This window comes from Limanda limanda, chromosome 7, assembly GCF_963576545.1.
Source record: "Limanda limanda chromosome 7, fLimLim1.1, whole genome shotgun sequence".
Lineage (NCBI taxonomy): Eukaryota > Metazoa > Chordata > Actinopteri > Pleuronectiformes > Pleuronectidae > Limanda > Limanda limanda.
This window is the reverse complement of record NC_083642.1, coordinates 10,432,001-10,452,056: the sequence shown is the minus strand read 5'-3', so window position 1 is coordinate 10,452,056 and position 20,056 is coordinate 10,432,001. Positions and strand designations below refer to the sequence as shown.

At 42.0% G+C, this 20,056-nt stretch overlaps 1 protein-coding gene across 1 annotated transcript in view; it reads left to right on the top strand.

Annotated features, from left to right (window-relative positions):
• LOC133005725 (metabotropic glutamate receptor 7-like) overlaps window positions 1-20,056 on the top strand; it is a 61,786-nt gene that overhangs the window by 23,134 nt on the left and 18,596 nt on the right. Inside the window, exons 2-6 of the mRNA XM_061075499.1 lie at window positions 1,500-1,716; window positions 7,151-7,286; window positions 7,928-8,082; window positions 12,659-12,796; window positions 14,698-14,898. Coding sequence (XP_060931482.1) covers window positions 1,500-1,716; window positions 7,151-7,286; window positions 7,928-8,082; window positions 12,659-12,796; window positions 14,698-14,898 — 847 coding nt within the window. The remainder of the gene's footprint in view (window positions 1-1,499; window positions 1,717-7,150; window positions 7,287-7,927; window positions 8,083-12,658; window positions 12,797-14,697; window positions 14,899-20,056) is intronic.

Here is a 20,056-nt window from a genome sequence, read left to right as displayed (position 1 = left end):
CGTTTCAAAACCACCGATCATGAGATGCTCAGGACTTGATCAGGCAGCGATGTGCAATCAATTGAACTGATGCCGGGCTTTTGATGATTACAATGAAAAATGCTAGAGCAGACAGAGACATTACCTCCTACATTTACTGTCCTGAGTTCCTCTGCTTGTGTTGAACAAGACTCAGGGTGCGCTCGGGGAGAAAGTGAAGTGAATCTTCACCTTGCACCATTTCTGTGGATGTGACCCAACTGCCCCCAGCAGCGAATGTCCTGCACCAACTGTACAGATGTTAGCCGTGAGCTAGCCGGCAACAGGCACCCGGCGACTGTGTCTGCGGGATTGTGTCTGTGTCGTTCTGCTCGGCATCAATTCGCCAGAGACTCCTTGTTATTTCTGTAATTTCCCTCCTGAATTTCCTTCTTTTCCTCTCGTTTTTATGAAACAGAATGATAAAGCCATGCGAGACATGCAGATCTCTCTGTAAAGTTCAAACACGCAGACGCGTTTTTTGCAGCAATTTGCGACACCCGCTGTGAATTTGCATCTAATCATATCTTTCTATTCCCTTTGTAGGCAAATTTCACCACCTCCAAAAGTCACTTCACACTCTGCGTGAACACTCAGTCGTCATTACTGCATTGGCTCTAAGGGACTGTGTTTGGGCACAGAGCTGATTTGTGCTAAATTTGCATACTGGCATGTTGATGTCTTAGTTTGCTAACCTTTACCAATTAGCACTAAACACAAAGTACAACTCAGTATTCAGTCATAACCCAAAAAGTATTGGATACATTGTGATGTGATGATGACGCTTAATACAAAAGTCAAGGGATCACAAAACACAAATAAACAGATCAACTTTTACCTCCATAGAGTTTTGCCGTTAGCTTGACTGCAATTTCAAATGTTAAAGGGTAAGTGCAACACCTGAAGTCTATCAAGGAGTCTGTTGAACATTAGAGAAAAGTGACTGTGTTGCATCTTTCTGCAGAGCTTGATTGATGAAACCTTTCTGTATTTCCTTATGAGATACCCACTGTTTGGTTGATTGAACGCGGTGGTTGTGAGCTGATCGTGATAATTAAGTGTGATTACGCTGCTTTCCATTCGGAAGGGGAACATTGTGTACAACTGCAAGTTAACATGCACAACCTCGACTCCCAAGTTCCAGACAAAAACCTAAGATGTCCAAAAATCCACTTGAGAGATTTATCAAGAAAATAAAAATAAACCAAGGTCTACTTTCTATTCCTTTCCGTAGCCTTCAACTGCTTCCAATGGTCGTCCTCGGTTCAGGGACTTTTCTCAGCTGCTGCACAGATAGATTCGTTTTAAGGGTGAAAGGCACATTTCAGTGTTTAAGGAGGGATTTTGTACTGGGCTATTCACAAATGTGTTTTGATCAGAACAGTCACCATAGCAACCAAATGTGATGCTGGACCACAATAACACCAACACATAAGAGAATGTTTTCCAAGTCTCCCTAACGCCACCTCTTCTCTTCCAAGATCCCGCAGATCAGCTACGCGTCCACAGCCCCGGAGTTGAGCGACGACAGGCGCTATGACTTCTTCTCGCGGGTGGTTCCTCCAGACTCGTTCCAGGCCCAGGCTATGGTGGACATCATCCGAGCCCTGGGATGGACGTACGTCTCCACCATTGCCTCCGAGGGCAGCTACGGAGAAAAGGGAATAGAGGCCTTCACACAACTCTCCAAAGAAGCAGGTGAGGACGTCGTGGTCACCACAAAAAGTTTAATCAATTTATTTATTTTTTAAACATGAACTTGCATTTTTGACCCCGAGAAAGTTCAGGGTTCCTTTTCACCGTGAAATCGCTTTTTCGCTGGATGAATTATTGATCTGTTTGGCAGCTTCTGCCTTGGTTCCCCAGTGAGTTGTGGAGTGTTACTGGAAATGTAGACAGAGAAACAGCTTGTAGCGAAGATGCCACATCACAATAACGAGCATTTTCTATACTCAAGTCCTGTTTTTTTTTGTGTTTTTTTTAATGTAAACATTTCAGCTTTTTTGCTTGGTGCAACCTCAGAAGAGGGATTATCTCAAATTTTCTAATGTAGTCTCTTTGGCCTACGGAGTGGAGAGCACGTTCTGGCAACTGGTCATGTGGGAGAGTTTTGTTTTACACTCTGCCTTCCTGCTTCACCCAGCCTCATTTTTTATTCTCGCTAGTGAGAGTGCAGCGCTCTAAGGACGTTAATGATGGTCCGTCAGCTTTACGGGCAGTCAGTTCAAACCACTCTGTTCCAGTCGGGTGTGTGTAGGTGTGTGTGAGAAGCAGCGGGGATCTGCATCTTACATATTTAGTCTGTTTTAGAAAAGAACCCGGCTTCTCTGCTGACTGTCTCTCGATATTTTTTCCCGAGAAAACCATCTGATTAAAACAGACGGAGAGAGAGAGACTGTTCGGTCTGGGAAGCAAGCAATTAGAATCTTGTTTGTTGGGTCGTGTAATGTCACATTAATGTTGATAGTTTAAAGTAGCAATGATCTTTGCTCAGGCCCTAGCAGTTCAATTGTTATGTTTTAGATGTGTCTTTTGAGAGGTTATACGGAACTTGAAGAGTACTTACAGTGCAGCAGAGATTTGCATGCAGACAGGATGTCGCAGTTTCGCCTGCAACTGGGCTGAAAATTGTGCACATGCTTGACTCAACTGCTTTTTCCACATTGATGCCGTTGTTGACATGTGGTGGTACATAAGAACCGGGAGTCGTTCAGGATAGATTTCAGCAATCACACTGGATGATTGCAAGAGGGTTTTTAGTGCGCAGAGGACGGCTGGAGCAGTGTTCAAGACCCCAATTCAAGTCTCCGTCCTTTTGAGAGAATGCTTCCCAGGGTTTTGAAAAATAACCCTCCATTATCCTTGATAGCACAATCCATGCAACAAGTATTTGGCTTGCTTCTCACCTTCCCCCCTTGTTGGGATCCCAATCCATTTCCTATAAATCTGCGGCTAGTGATCGCTGTCTCTTCTAATAGACTAATGTGCGGAAACCTCTAAAATGAGGAAAGCTAATGATATCCCACAGGCACCGATCAGAAGTCCAGCCTGCATGAATATTTTATCTGTGTGCATTCATGTCCACCGTGATCACTCGTTAAAACCTTAAGATGCGGTTTGTGGTGGCGTAATTTGCATTGAGACAGAGACAGAGAGAGACAGACAGAGGGAGAGAGAGAGAGAGAATGAAGCTTGTATGGGAACAAATAAATAGACGCTCTGCTTTAAGGCTCATTTTAGAAGTTTTCTTTCATCTTATATCCTGAGATAAAGGCAGTTTCCTCCAGCTGGTTTTCTCAGATACATTTCCCACTTTTTTCTCAGTAAACATTATGACGCCTGCATAGCTATGAGGAAAATGGAATCATAAGCCACTGTTGTTGTTGACTCATCCTGTTGCATCTGAGCTGCAGTCACTTTGCTATATTTTATATTCAGATACAAATGGGAATTAAACCCTCTACAGGAAAGCTTCCGGTACCCAAGCCATCTTATCGTTAATAAACACATTAATTATGTAATAGCGAGACTTTACATTCACAGGATTCACTCAGAGGCAGCCGTGCCTGCACCAGAACTGACTAGGATGGATGGAATTTAAGAGGCAAACATCCTAGTGAATATGGAAAGAGACTATCTAGAAAAGTGTGCTATAAGTAAATGTATTAAACATTTTTAAGAAATTGCTTAGCTGCAGAGGAACACTTTTGTGTGGATGTTGTTGCAGCATCCCGGCCACTTGATCAATGAGACCTTGAGACGGTTTTTCGCGGCAGCCTTGTTTGGTTGCAGTGAAATGTCAGATGCATTAGTAGGATTCTCGCTTCACCACTTCAAGGAGAACCTTCCAGAGGACTAATGCAATATGGCTGCCCATTACCCCAAGCTGAGACCGGAGTGATGGTCAGCCTGTATTGATCTCCTCTGTTTTCTCCATTCTTTTATTCGCTCTGCATTCTCTCTTCTGTTTAGGCACTGTTCCATTGCGCACCTCCATCCTGGCTGCAGGTGAAACTGGCAGAGATTAATCTTGTTTGTATTTTTCTGTGTCTGTCTGGACCCGAGCCAGAGCGATTGAGTTCAGTTTTCCCATTTGATAAAAAGACTTGCATTTGAGGAAAACCTCCCACAGAATATCCCTGCGGACTTGATTGCAGCAAGTTGCCAACACGATGCTTGCTTACATCAGATCTGAGCCGCGTGAGGGGAAAAAATATCCAGTAAAAGTGAACCACTCATTTTTTTAGCAGGAGGTATGGACAGAGGGACGAACCCGGTGCATCATAAAATGGCGTAAAATCCACCATTACATGATCCCTCAACATCTGACAAGTCCCAGAGCAGCAGTGCAAAGGAATGCAGGGCACACAGATGCCAGTTGCGTGTCAGTGCGTTTTGATGTTCTCCCACGTGTTCGGGGGGGGAGACTGGAGGGAGCAGGTCTGCCTTTTGACTGTCAAGGTGATAAATATAATTGCAGTGTTGTGGGTCCCCCGAGATTTGGGTTTGCGGGCTGTTGAGTGGGCGGGAGGGGAGACCAATCCAGGGCTTCTAAAATTAAAGGCTTTTGTATTTCACTAAGCCAAATTACAATGTTAGATTCCTCGCCCTGCAGTGCATTTTCAGAACCAAGGGCACAGAGGATGAATAATTAAAGCAGTTAATGCAGTGCATGACCTATGGCACTTAGACAGATAAGTGGAGAACTTCCAAGACCTGAGGAATTTAACCATCATGATCATTAAGCTGCCATTGATATATTAATCAAATATGGAGCAGAGGGCAGAGGTTAACGATGTATTTACATTTTGTATTATGTTGTTGAATCATCAGGTAAATTAACAGGGTGCAGCTGAAATGTGCAGGTCAAACCGGCACGTCCTTACTTCTATTGTCAGCGGAAATCTGATATTTTCAGTGTTTGAGATGGATTTTAAACAAAGATCATTCTCACTTTTGTCTCACTGTCTCTAAGTGACAGGTGGACAGTGCAGTGTTACTATAGAAAACTTTAACAAGTGGTGATAAAACACCCTTTTCTCCCAGAGCCTGACATTGATCAGTCCTGAATCTCCAAGGCAAGACAGATTCCTCTGTAAAACCACAGGTTGAATCGAGGACTCTTTCAAGTCCTCACATCTCCTTCCAGTGGCAGGTGAAGCCAGTTTCGGCCCACAGCACAATGCACTGTAAGCACACGACACAGTACTTGCATTTCCATCTTGCCGGCCCCTTGAACTAAAGGACCGTATGACCATCTGACTGACTGACAGAGGAGGCATTCTGCAGGCGTTCAATAATTTAGCCACCACTGCACAACCACCGGTCCGCAGCCTTTAGGGCAGTCGAAAGCCGGCAGCACGTTCAGCTCTGGTGCTCTTTTTTTTCTCTGTAGATGAGATCTGCTCCAAGCGCTTCTTATCTTCATCAGCGGCTTGTGTGGTCGCTCCCTCTATTATTAACTGTTGTGATATACAATACATCTCTGTTCAAGACTTGTACCATTGTTACTCCTCACACAAGGTTTATGTCATAATGGAGATAATGGAAATGATAAAAAAAAATTCGAGTGTGTGTATGTGTGTGTGAGAGAGTTATACCTACCTGCAGACATAGTGTTCCCCCTAGAGCTGAAAGCTGCTGCTCATACACCAGAATCAGATGTTAAACAGTGGAAGTGCTGTGTCATAAAGTGGGATTTATGGTTGAAATCAACTGAAATCTCTGCTCTGAATCTGAGCTCCAGTGTCATCCCTTGGAGACCTCGCAATGTAGGCTGCGCCGCACAAATGACACCGAGCACGTCTCCCTATAACAGGATGCCACTAACACTAACACAGCAAAAGCCAGACTATTGGCAGCGTCTCCACTTTTTATGTGTGGTCCATTTGAGCAGGATAACTCCAGCCATCCCAGAGTGTTTTTCTTGCATCAACAAACATCCCTAATCCTGCCTGCTGATAATAGAAGAGTGTATAGTTAAGATACGGTTCAGGAATCCTTGTTTTGCTATCTTCTGCCTTTAGAAACGCCACAGTAAACTGTGACTGGAGATGTGTGATCTGGCAGCTAAAAGCTGTTTATATCAAAGTAATGAGCCTGAGGAGAACGGCAATTAGGAGATTCCTTCCATTTCTCTGTCTACTAGGGGAAATTCAAACTGAAAGGTTATTGGTTAGGCTATTAAAATGCATGAGTGGGAGAAATTTAATTGGGTTTTTTGTGGAAAGTTTTGTTGTTGACTCAGGACACAGGCTGCTGCCTCGGTCTAGGCCTACAGTAGTTAGGATGTTCTCTCACACAGGTGATCGGATCTGTTTATCCAAAGCATTTTAAAGGTTAGCCTGTACTTAGCGATTGTAATTACCGAGCGGGGCAAAACTTTTTTATTATTATTTTGCATCTCTATCTGATAATGAGCTACGGAATATAACCCAAAGGACAACAACAATGGCTAACAATTTACACGCTTGCAATTATATACCATGCTTAATACAGTATGTAGCAAATATTAAGCAACGCACGGAAACGGTCGGTACCCTTCATCCTGTTGAAACTCATTAGTGGTGACCTGTCGGAGAATGATTTATCGTCAGTATTAATTTCCTCTTTGTTTGTTATTGCCAGCTGTGCTATCTGATTAGTTCAGGGTCCAAGAGATGTTTGATAATGACTTTAAATGAAAAGTCAATGAAAAGCTGCTGGATTTTCACCAATCCATATTAAAAAATCTGTAGCTTTACGTCCCTGTTGGTGTGGATTATTGGATTTGCTATAGCAGATATGTTTATAACTCCCTCACTCTGTGAAATGATGCTGGTGCTCAGTCGGGAGGCGCAGTCGGAGTGTTGTGTTGCACGCTGCTGTGGTTTGCCCGATCAATGCCAAAATGTAAATGTATACACTGTAGGACTCCGGTTTAGACTGAACACCGAGCATGACGGCATCTTTAGAAGCTCGCTATTGTGTTCAGATACGTTTTTTGCGTTTCCATATGGGTGAAATTTCCATAAGAATAAAAGCTGCCATTATGACCTCAGGCTTTGTGTGTGTGTGTGCGTGCGTATCTGTGAGTGAACGTGTGAGATCATCCCAGAGGCCTAATCATTTCCTACTCTTTCCCCATTAAAAGGTGGGATCTGCGTCGCCCAGTCTTTGAAAATTCCCCACAACCCCAAGCTGGAGGATTACGACAAAGCCATCCAACAACTGCTGGAGACGCAGCACTCGCGGGCAGTCGTCATCTTTGCCAGTGAAGAAGACATACGGTGAGGAGCACAGTGCATTGTGCCTTCATCCATGTCGCTCAGGCGTGTTGATGACTTGCCATGTTGGGGTTTTTAATCTCCGAGTCGCAGCTCCTGAAGTGAGGCTAGAGGCAGAGATTTACCACGCGCACAGGATGTCTGCTACACAAATACACCTCCAACAACACAAACACCAGGGCGCCTCGGAGGAAAAGAGGGAATAGAGATCGCAACAAAGCAGCAGAGATATTGTTTCATTTACAATGCCCTGTGGGGAATGTTTATGTAAAGAACCACAGAATCAAACATTTAGTACCTATGAAGTCAGAATGAAGGATCTAGAAGTGGATTCTCCAGTTTATAAAAAAAAAATATGTAAAGACAAGAAAGGGACATGGAGATCAATGACTTTAACTCATACGTCTTATTGTTTTTAAATGAGATGTAAAAAATAACATCTTTCATCAGCACAAAACAAAATGTAAACCAGTTCAGGCATAATAACAATAATTCTCCTTTATTTTTCACCTTTGATGTGAAGAATGAATGAGGAGCGGTTAATGACAGAGCTGTAATGTCCAAGCAGCTCCTTAGAGCCAGCTGTTCCTTTGCGTGATAGACACTCGATTGCTCGCTCCTAATTCACATGGATGTCCTTGCAGGGGGGTTCTCAATGCCACCAAGAGGGCCAATCAGGTGGGCCATTTCCTGTGGATCGGCTCCGACAGCTGGGGAGCGAAGAGCAGTGCCATCCACCAGCTTGAGGATGTGGCGGTGGGAGCAGTCACTATACTGCCCAAGCGCTCCTCCATTAGAGGTACACACACACACACACACACACACACACACACACACACACACACACACACACACACACACACACACACTCACACGTATATTGTTTGTCAGTAGGATTATGCAAAATCTACCGAATGGATTTCCACAAAAGTTGATGGAAGGGTAGGATGTGGGTGATAAAACAACTCATTATATTTTGGCGTAGACCCAGTAATTATTTTTTTCACTTTCTTTACCAATTCAATTCAGAGCCAAATCATAATATACATTATCTCAAGGCACTTTACAGAGAAGGTCAAGACCTTAAAAGTTATAGATAAACCCAACAGTTCCCACAATGAGCAGCACTTTGGCGACTGTGGAGAGAAAACAACTCCCTCATTAACTGGGAGAAACCTCCTGCAGGACCAGACTCGATGTGGGCGGCCATCTGCCTCGACCAGTTGGGGTGAGCGGAGAGAAATGGGGAGACGGGTGGAAGAGAGGGGGAGAGAGAGGAGAGAGAGGAGAGAGAGACCAGGGACAGTTGTGCACCATCAGGTTAACTTTGCAAGATGAGGTTATTTTTTTTCACCAACAATTTCTCAGAGAATAATTTATTGATATTGATGAAAAAATCCTTTATGTTTAGGGGACTGATATGTTTGCATTTGTTGCAGATGCAAGTAAACATCCGGATCGATCGAATTTGAATTAACATTTCCTGAGGGAATGTTGGGCCCTGGTGGAGGTCTACTATTATATTGTATAATAATAATCACAGTAAAACACTTAATTCGTATAGTATTTTTCAAAGTAACAAAGTGCTTCACAAGCAAGACAGTAAACACTTTAATTATGCCTAAAACTGTGACTTTATTCATTACATTTCCATATTAAATTTAAATAGAATTGTATAACATATACACTCACTGCAGGGGGTCAAATTTAATGAAGTGTTTTGCATCATGTTGCGTTTCATGGGGATTAATCAAATAAGAGTAAGAATGATTTTATTCAATAAATTGTGTGCTTAATGCATGAGTTATATATAAATGTAAGCACCATTTGTGTTTGTTTCATTGTGAAAGTGCACTTGCTGGATTCATAGACACGAAGTTAGGAAGTAAACTTTTATGGTGAAAAGGTTCCGTAAAAATAAACTAGCTACGGCCGGGAGCAACACGGTTGTTTTACCGTTGCAGACTCGACGCGTAAATCAGTCTCTTGTTGACGCTCGTAAAGATGTTATATGGAGAAGGAGTAAGCAAGGAAGTTAAGATAAAGGATAAACCCAATGTAGGAACAATATAACCTCAATAATAAGTTTAACTTTATGTAATGAAATCACTCTGAAGTTATTTGGTTTATTTAGACTAACTCGACATGATGGAAAACACTTTATTAAATGTGACCCTTTACATTGAACTTGGGAAGAAGTTACACGGAAATTAATTTTGTAATTGTCATACATAAAGTCCAAATTATTTCTTAAGTGAAACAAAGGACAGAGATACAATTAATAAGCAGTGCAGATAAAATCAAGAAAAGCTTTCTGGTGTTATGAGGTTCTTCTACTAATAGAGTAACGGTATATTCTATTATAATTATTGTATACTATAAACTACCGTCCACTACATGTACTGTATGATTGTATTGGTACAAATACATTTTTTCTGCCTTGTTTGCTTTTGTTTGTGCTAATAACTGTTTTTAAGAACAACCCACAAAACGTATTAGGTCTAATACAACAGACCTGCAGTAACTCCGACCTGATGACGGTTCTAATGTTCAGGTTTTAAAGACGCTGTTTCAGAGAGGTGTTGATTCTGTGTGAGTGAAACAGTCTGATAGTTGTGGACAATTTAGTTTGTGTTGCTGTTGAGGTGCATTCTAGAGATGTGTTTCTGTTATTTCGCCAAACATCACCGATATAAATGGGAGAGTGAAATAAACAGAGACACCTATCCGTATAATGCAATAGAATTCAATAACGGCACAAACCACATCCTCCCTGTTTCCTATTGAAACCTCCAGCAGGTACGGGCGAACTTAAGCATTAATTTAAAGTTGTGCTTCTGGCATCTAAGCAAATGTTTGATCAATAGTCACTTTCCTTTTAGCTCTGTCTTTGGTCTTTACTGACTCCTGAGATAAATATCTGGTTCTTTAGCTGCTAAACGCTCCCCGATGTTCACCAGCTGGTCTCTAAGTGCGTCTGTCTGCCATTTGATGCTGAGCAGGTAGTTTACAGTGAGTGTTTAGAGCTTTTTGTGGAAAAAAAATAGATTAAAGCAGCCCGATGCAGCTTGAGATAATGCTAATGAAAGAGGTGAGAGTGAATCAGCAGGAGGGGGAAGCAAACGGTAAAATTTCAGGTATTAAAAACCAAAACAATGAGCTCAAAGACAATGAAACGAGCCGAGGGGAACTGGAGAGAAGGACAATCATTTTTCACTGGATTAATGAGCGATCCCTTTTACAGTCAATAAGTAGCACCATTAATACAAAACATTATTAGTACCGCTTGAAGGACAGAATTACATTAAGTCCCTGACTCACTCAAAAGACCGTATAAAACTGTTTTCAGACATGAACTTCCTGGAAAATGACCGGAAAATTAGAGTTAGCCTTTCACATTAGAAGAACACAGGTGGTTGTTTTCGGATGAGACCAGTTCACGAATTCTGCTGCGGGAATTTATGTTTTGGTTTACTGCACACGGACCTTGTTCTCGATCCCCTATCCCCCTGGTCAAACTCAAATTTTACATCTTCATGTGCGTCTTTTACACACATCAAACCTCTTTTGTAATGTAATTTTTTCAGATTAGCCTCTGTTGCACATTAGAAACATGCCCTCTCACTCTCTGTGAATTTTCAGGACATTTTTCCAGCTGTATTCTCGATTCTCACATGCAGGGCTCATTCGCACATGTTCTGGATATTTTACAATCCTGAGCATCTAAAATACAGCCCCTCTGGATCATTTCAGGAAAACATGATCTGGAGTTCAGTGCGTGTCTGAAAGCAGCTTCAGTGTCTGGAAATCAGTGCAAACACTGAAAGAAATTAAATGTATAATCTATAAAACACATTATAGTTATACTGTGCTGTGCAGCAATCTTTGCTAGACGATGCATTTCAGAGATGACATTTTATTCTCACTTCTTGTCCCTCCGTCTCATCTATTCTATTTCAGTCGGCAATTTCCAACTTTTCTCTGAATCGCTTTCAACAGACCTCAGAGAGCGACAACGACCTTTTAACATCAGTGTTTGTTGTACACGACCAGACTAAAATATGTTTGGATAATATTAGATATTTTATTATTAAATGCTGAACCAGTGAATGTCACATACACATCAATCAGCGTGGGTTTACCCGCTTTACAAGTTGAAAATCTCCTCTCTCAAACTGCTTGAAACAATTGGCATCACTGATCTCTGCATCGTTATGGAATGAAACACAATATAAAAAGTCTATAGCTGGAATCCTCTTTGCCCTTTCGATCATTTCCAACAACTCACGTCGATAAACTCCAAATGAAATACCATTACTGCTTGTTTTTATGTGCTTAGGTGGTGGAATTCTCTATAAAGCTGCAGCATAAATAGTCCACCCGCAAGAAAAAAGGAAGACGATGGGGAAATTATGCTGCTAATTATACGCCGCGTTTGCCAGGACATGTACAAATTCACCACACAAATAGAATGTTCCCAGCAGGAACCACCTTATTTAATGTTCTGTCCAGTGTCCAGGCCTAATAACCATTCATCACGACAATTGAGCAAATTCTGTCTGCTTTTTGTGAAGCTTTGCTTAATTAGGGGAGGTCTAGCCAGGACGACTGTACACTCTGGCGGCAGCGAGAAAAATTATTAATCCACCATGCATCACTGATGGTCTTCTGAAAGGAAAATAAGCTGAGTCATTTAGCTCTGATTAGCCATTATCACCTCTCTACCCATGACTCAGCTGATAGGACTGCGTAAGAGAGTGGAGATGTGGACAGAGAAACTGTAAAATGTGAATTTCATAATTTAAAGACGGAGAAAAGACAATCTGGGACTGACGTTCACTTCCCTGACCCACATTGGGTGGAGAAGTTGCTCCAACAAGAGCGAAAAATCCAGAACGCAGGCTTTTCATTTTCTTTCTGCTTTGTCGCAGCAACTTATCTCTCGTTGAGCTCATGCATCATACAGGCACCTAAGCCCCATTAGGCTAATATATCATTACTTCAATCCAATGCTGTTGTAATGGATTTTATGAATTGAAGAAAACCTGTTCAGCACCTACAGGACCTCACAGCCCGAGGCAACAGGCTGTGGCACCACTTACCATCCCTGCGTTATTTATTATGCATCCTGTTTTTTAATTAACGTAATTTCCTAGATGAAAGAAGTGATTAAAGTTCCATGGGGCTCGAGAGGAAGAGGAACCACCGTGGTCAAATTGTGATGAAGAAGCGCTTGCTGGTGTACTTCCAACACCTAGCGGCCCCGCACCACGCCGCCGCCGCCGCCACACTGCTGCGCTTCGTTTCCTCCAGGTTGGAATTGGTTGTTAATTGCTCCGGATCTTAGCCATTCTCCCTCCTTCCTCTCTTCCCAGGGTTTGATGAATACTTTACGGCGCTCACCCTTGAGAACAATCGCAGGAACGTGTGGTTTGCTGAGTTCTGGGAAGAAAACTTTGACTGCAGGCTCCTCAGCGCCTCGAAGAGAGAGGACACCAGCCGCAAATGCACAGGTACATGAGATCTGACATTAGCAAATTAGGAAAAATGTCTGTAAAACACTAAAGGATGATAATTCCACTCTCCTGAATCATGCTCAAGTGAACTTGACCTTTTGCTTGTGTCAGAAGCTGCAGATAGACTGTTGGGGTTTTAATTCAACCTCTCTTGTCTGCGGATCAGCCAGGAAGTCTAACACCAGGTGTTTGTACCCAGCGGGTGCAGGACAGGCAGAGTTTATTATTAGAAATATAATGCACCACGTGGTCTTAGTCATAGTACAGTTACAGACGGTCTGGTCCTGTGGCTAATGTCCTGTATCTCTAGAATCCCATTTTCCCTCTATATTCCCCCTTAACCCAGTCACCTTGACAGCTCAGCACAGTCATGACGCTCACATTAACTGCACTGCGCCACAGTGGACTTCATTTAGGCTGGAAATTACAGGAAGGGAAACTAAGTAAATGCTTTCCATGCCCCGTGTTCTGCTTTATTGCCCCCATTGTGGTAGCATTAATGACAGAGCTGCTGATAACATTCTGTCATGTTCCTATTACTTAAACTGTGGCTGCCAGTATTGTGACAGGCATCGCGCCGCATTTATCATCTACACGGATGATGCCTGTGATTTGGGATGCTGTATTAATCTTGCTTTCATATGTGACGACGGTAATAACAGGGTGACACAAATTACTGTTTGCTGAGGGATTTTGTTTCCTTTATCGTCTTTTTGTTTTGCATCTTTAGTCATGCATCAAAGACCGAGGATGGTTCTCCCACTTCATGTGCCCCACATACCCTCTGTAAAGTGACTATTAATGTCTGTTATCTTTTCTCCGGTTGCTCTGAAGACGACGGCACGACTCAGTCAATTTATTCTCTCTTTAATTCTTTTCTACATCTAGAGTCAAGCTCGGTATTTACGAATGTTCAATAGGAACCGAAGGCTTTCGCATCGAAAACACTGTTTATTGAGCACTCTATGCGCAGCTCAAAAAGGTAAAAAGGTTACGTGTGGGCTGAAATGTGTGTTAAGTTCTGAGAAATTGGCTGAAATGTCAGCACAGATTGCCTTTGACCCTCTTCAGTTTATGCAAGTCTCCCACATCATCATATGTGTCCGCTTATCATAATACGCTCCTCCACTCGGCTGGTAAATTACGACCGGCTATCACCGAAGAGAAAATAGTCTTTTAGTATTCACCGTAATTCTCTTTATGTTTATGATGCAGGTTTGTTATCCGGGAGCTTGAATAGTATGATTACCTTGATGATGATGATGATTATCATTAAAATTAGCAGTAGTATTTTTGTTGTGATTATTTCCATTCACCCTTTGAAACACAGCTTTTATCTACCCAGAGTGTAAAATGGCTAATTCGGTTGGTTACAAAAACAGAAATCCAGCAGCGACGGCACATTATGTATTCAAGCAGTGTCTCAGCAGCATGAGGCGAAAACCTTTAGAGCAGCCCGTGAAAGAGCAGTCGACTGGGAGGAGGATATAAAAGAGCAGGAAGCCACTGTAGCAGAGCATGTTACTAAAGTTCACGGTGATCTTCATCACCTTGCAGATGGGACAAATGACATACATTCTTAGCAACCTATTACTTCGTAATACACCACAGTAATTCAATCCGGAATCTGCTCTGTTTGCCACAAACACATTTTCCTCACAGTTCAGCCTGATATTTTCCACCTCGGGATAAAATGTGTTTTCTTATTTTCTGTGCCATGTCGTCCCTTTAGGTGTTATTCCTTCAAAATCTAAATTCAAAGCAAATGGTGAATGGGGGACGAGAAACAACACAACCGAGCAGGAGATGATGGGGCGTGCTGGGAGAATGTAATGTCTAGTGGCTCGTGGTTTATTTGGTTGTTAGTCATCCCTCTTTCCTTTTTTTCTCTCCCTCAGGCCAGGAGCGCATCGGGATCAACTCCAAGTTCGAGCAGGAAGGGAAGGTGCAGTTCGTGATTGACGCGGTGTACGCCATGGCCCACGCGCTCCACAACATGCAGAGGGACTTGTGTCCTGATCATCTTGGCATTTGTCCACTAATGGAGACTGCGGAAGGGAAGACGCTGCTGAAGTACATACGCAACACCAGCTTCAACGGTGAGAGACACGCGGTGGAAAGATTCCTACAGAGAGCATGGATCATAACAGGGAAATGTTTTTTGTTTTCAGTTTTGGAGACATTTCATAGCTCATACTGACAATAGTAAGTAAGATAAAATTAGATCACTTGCTGCTTATCATAGCTGCAGATGATTTCTCTTCTGTTGTTTCCTTGGAACAGTATGCTTCAAGCTCTATTGTGTGGCTACAGAACGATCGAGCATACTGTCGATTTGAGTAATACTAGAATAGCGTGCTTATGGATGAACCAGCGATAACATAATATGAGATCTGTCTTTGCAATGATATGTTTTCTCTCAGTGCATGAGTGTAAATGAGATTATACAGCCACTTCATCATTAAAGGAAACAACTCATATGAGTAGATGGATGTCATTCTCACAACTGTGCAGTAGATATGCAGCAGGAGCCGACAGCCAGTTAGCTGAGCTATTTAAAACATTAATAACCATCCATTATCCATACCACTTATCTTTTGAGGGTCACAGGGAAAGCTGAAACCAATCCTAGCGGGCATTGGACGGACGTCAGGTTACACAATGGGCAGGCTGCTATTTTATCACAAAGTCAACATAGAGAGACAAACAATCATTCATACTTACATTCACACCTACGGTCAGTTAAGAGTCTCTAATTAACCTCAATCTGCACGGCTGTGGACTGTGGGAGGGAAAGACCGGAATACCTTTGGAAATCTCACTTAGACACAGGGAGAACATGTTGGAACCTCGTTGTTATTAAACCGTGCATTCTGCACCAAAACATGTTTTTTAATCTGTTAAAAAGAAATGTTGTTATGGTTTTACGGACGGTTACTCTGCCGATAGTAGCTGCTCCTGCGTGTGACCCGCTGTGAAATGGAAAATAGCTTTAACCCTTTAGTTTTTCATTAGACCAAACAGACAAGATGCAATGTGTCGATTAATTAGGTTTAGAGTTGCGAGTGAGCAACTGTTTTTCAACCTTTTGGAATGAGCCAGGCTAGCTCTTATCCTTCTGTTTCCAGTCTTTATGACGACCTAAGCTAATCATCTTCTCGCTTCAACAAACTATTTGCAGGACAGACTTGGCAAGAGAGCAAATAAGAATAATTGAAATACCAAACTCTCTATAACAGCTACGTTGTCTGTGAAAATTTTTGCTCCAAGGTGCTGCGTGTTCATATCTCTCTCCAATGTCAAGATAAAATATATCTTTGAGAAAAACTAAATAAAGGACATAAAAGCCAGAGTCATCTCGGACTATAAAAATTGGGTAATGAATTCTTACTTTACCACCTTCTCTGTGATATGCATCATATGCAGTCGCTTGTGGGCTGACTACAATTTACATTTGCATTTAGATTCATTTATAGTTAAAAGCACCACAATGTTTTCTTGATCTATGTAATATTTTCTGCCTATGTGATATATTATGGGTCTACCAGTACTTGAACCGCTACATAATTCAACCCTGTGAACAAAGTGATGTGGATGATACTTAACAATTAATGGCAAGTAGCTATAAATGACAAATACTCTGGAATGCAGGAGTGGAGGACGAGAGCCAAATGGGAGCTGGGGTTTAAAACCAGAGAAACTTTTGTCTTTACAAATATGCTGGTATGTATGTCAGCCAGTGATCATTAGAGTCTCCTCTGAAGTGCATCGTGTCTTCACAAAATGTTCTAGATAAAATTCTGGTGTTTAAAATCAGAAAATCTGTGTAATCTTCTCAGGAAACTGTCCTACTTTTAGAGGTAGACCCAGCTCACTATGAGCTTTAAAAAACACTGATGTAATTTAATGGACTGGAGGGAAATGTAAACTTGTTTCGACATATCGTTCTAATGAATCCCTTAATATCCAGCTCTTTTGTTTAATTTCATTGTCTGTTTCTTAGCTTAATTATGTGTACACTTCCGACATGATTGCTCACGTATATAATATAAACTGCAGGGCCCGGTGGCTGAAACGATCAGGGAGAAGACAAATCTTGGTTCGTTGCCAGGTTAAATGAATGACTGAAGAAAATGTTAACACAGACAGGCTTTTCAAAAAGATTCCACCATGAAGAATACGAACTAAGTGTGGGCAGCTGAGATCAAGTCGTTCGTTTTTCTCTTGAACCTACATTTCAGTGGAACTACAGGAGTAAAAGAAATGTCTTTCCAGTTGGGCTTTTGTTTCACTTCCTTATTCAGTCAGAGATGTTTCACGTTGAGTGTTTTCTGTTTGACAGGTGGAGATGTTTTGTTTTGCCCAAACCGATCGGTGCCAGCCAGGTCCCCTCAACACCCGTTTCAGCCTGTATAGGTAGTGGCTTGCTGTCAGGTCACACAATACGAGCACTGCTTGACCAGTTAAAGCTAAAAATAGACATTAACAACACTGTTGCAGAAGCGGAATCTCTCCTTAGATCTGATCTCAGAACAGCAGTCTTTCTCATAAAAGATCTGAAATTGGCTGTTTGCAGTCATCTCTGAACACAGGGCTTTTTGTTTGCATTGATGTGTTTTCTTTTAACCGAGGAACATGTGTTTCTCTTCGATATTTACGCACTTGCCATATCTGAATCACAGTTTTATTCTAGAGGGCCTAATCCCTTTATGTCCATTCATAATTCTACCTACAAAGCTCTGATTTCAAATATTTTTGCTTTGTTTTTTCTGCCATACAACAACAGACCGACTTGAAAAAAACATCAAAAGATGTTGGCAGGGATTCAAAGGTCTGGAGTCAGCCTTTGAAATTCCTACAAGCATTATATATAAGACAAGGCTCAAATCCCAATAAAACACCACATGCATTAATTTCTCTTAATACTTTCTCACTGCTCTTCTTTTCCTATGGCGACCATTTGTGTCTCCCTTAATCTAAAGACATGCAAACTGGGGTTATGTTATTTGGGGACCCTAGATTGTCCGTAGATTTGAATGTAATTGTTTGTTTCTGAATGCGATACACTAGCAACAGCCATCAGGTAAAACCTTTTAAATTCAGCTGCGTGAGATCAAACGAAGAAACGTTTTAGTTTTAACAAAAAAAGGTCGGGGGAAGGCTATTATAAAACTATAGGGTTTCTTATGGACTCTTTTGAAACTGTCTGTAGATGTAGAGCCTCTAAGACCTTCAGGGAGACTGTTGCACAGTTTTGGGGGCATAATTAACAAAGGCTGCCTCTCCACGACTTTTAGTTTTGACGTCAGGAAACGATCAAAAGGTTTTTTCCAGTCGGAGCATATCAGGGACCGCGCAGGCACATATTTTTTAAGCATGTCTGCCAGGTACGATGGGGGAAAGCCTTCCAGTGATTCAAAAAGTAGTATAAGAATTTTGTTTAAATTATTCTGTGACTGACAGGCAAACAGTGGACACAGATTAAAATTGGAGTGAAGTGGGCTCTTTATCTCTTCTTTTTTTTTAAGAACCCATGCTGCTGTATTCTGCATTCAGACAAACGGTAGTGTAGAGATGGATGGATGGTTTTTAAAAGCCCTAAATCAAGCTAATGTGACATTAACAAGAGTCATAATAGCAGAAGTAAATGGTGCATTGAGGACATTCGGTTGTATATTAAGTGTATCAAAATTAACTACTGAAATAAAGGAACATCCAGAGCAGTGATGCTTTTTGAAATAGTTTGTGGATAACACTGTAGGTGAAATATACTGTCAAGCTACACTCGGCCACAATAACAATACTGTTGGTATCATTCCTCATTACATTGTTAATGGGATTTGTTGTCAAAAAATTTTATAAGATATCACTCGACATGTTTTGGCATAATTAAAGTATTTCTAATTAGTATGATAAGTAATTTGATCCATTAAACGTTTGGGTTCTAATAGTGTCGTGCATCTAATATCCTTTGTTTTGTGTTCAGTCAAGGCACCGTAAGAGTTACACTTTATAATTATCTATGTACAAAAATGTGTGAAAGAGACTTCCCAGTGAGCTAAGAGCTAAAGACATGCCTGCCTCTGTCTAATTCGGTCGCTATGGCAGCAGTGCAGAGTTCCAGAAGGCAAGAAGCCCACCGACTTTAAGGTGGAACTAAAGGAAGAAAATATATGCAATCGTTTGAGCCGTGCTAAAAAGTCCAAGGACACCTTAACTAGGTGCAGATTCATGCATGGGACCAGGAAGCTGCTGTTCAATCTCAATAACCATCTGGGCTCCTGTTGACTTTTCCGGGGGTTTTCAGCGGCTGAAATTGATTTAGCGGACTGTGGTTCTGACAAATGTGACTCATTTCACCCGAGTCAAACAATAAGATCTCCACCTCCTGCATCTCCTCTACCTCTTGTCCTGTCTCGCCATTGTGTTCTCGGCCCTTTTTCCTGGCGAGTGAATGTTGTTCTCCTGCAGCTCCGTCAGGCATATCTCGCTGGCCCCTTATTGCATTTCCACTGGAACCACGCACATTATCCTGTGTATGTGCCACCGCTAATGTATGTTTGAGAGTGAAAGAGTGTAGGCCTCCTTTGTTGATCCCCCCACTGTGCCGGAGTCACAGAGCTGAGGAGTGAGAGGCATAAAAAAAAGAAAAAGAGGGGAGAATAATGATGCGAGAGAAACACAGCAGTGGCTCCCCAGTCCACCCACACCGCTCAGCACAGCATCCGTGCACTTTTCTTTCGGTCTTAGTTCAGAGCCACATGCAAATGCATAAATCTGTCATCTTAGACAGCGGCCTCACGAAGGTGTCTACACAGACAGTTTTGTTCCCGCGAAAATAGCCAGCAGAAAATAGGAAGGAATTTCTAATGCCTTTTTATCTGCACACACACCGACACAGCACTTAATTATTTGCTCTAAAGCTGAAGAGCGTCAAGTGCCCAATCACTCGTGTCACTTAACTGAGCAACTGTGTGTGTTTTTGTTATTTGTGTATAGACGTTATATATTTTTTCCCTCTTCTGGGGGCGTGGAGTAAGAATAGTAACCCCGCCACGGTTATTGCCTCCATGAGTCAATGCCTTGTCAACATCTTTTTACAGTGTGTCAACAAGTCGGTCGTGTGTTTGGTGGAAGCAGAAGTGACGGGAAGGTGACTGCCACCTGCCAAGCTTTAGTTTGGTTTTCATTAGGTTTTTCACCATGGGCTCCACAGGGGCTTCGCAAGGATAAGTGCTACGGCTAATTAATTAATGA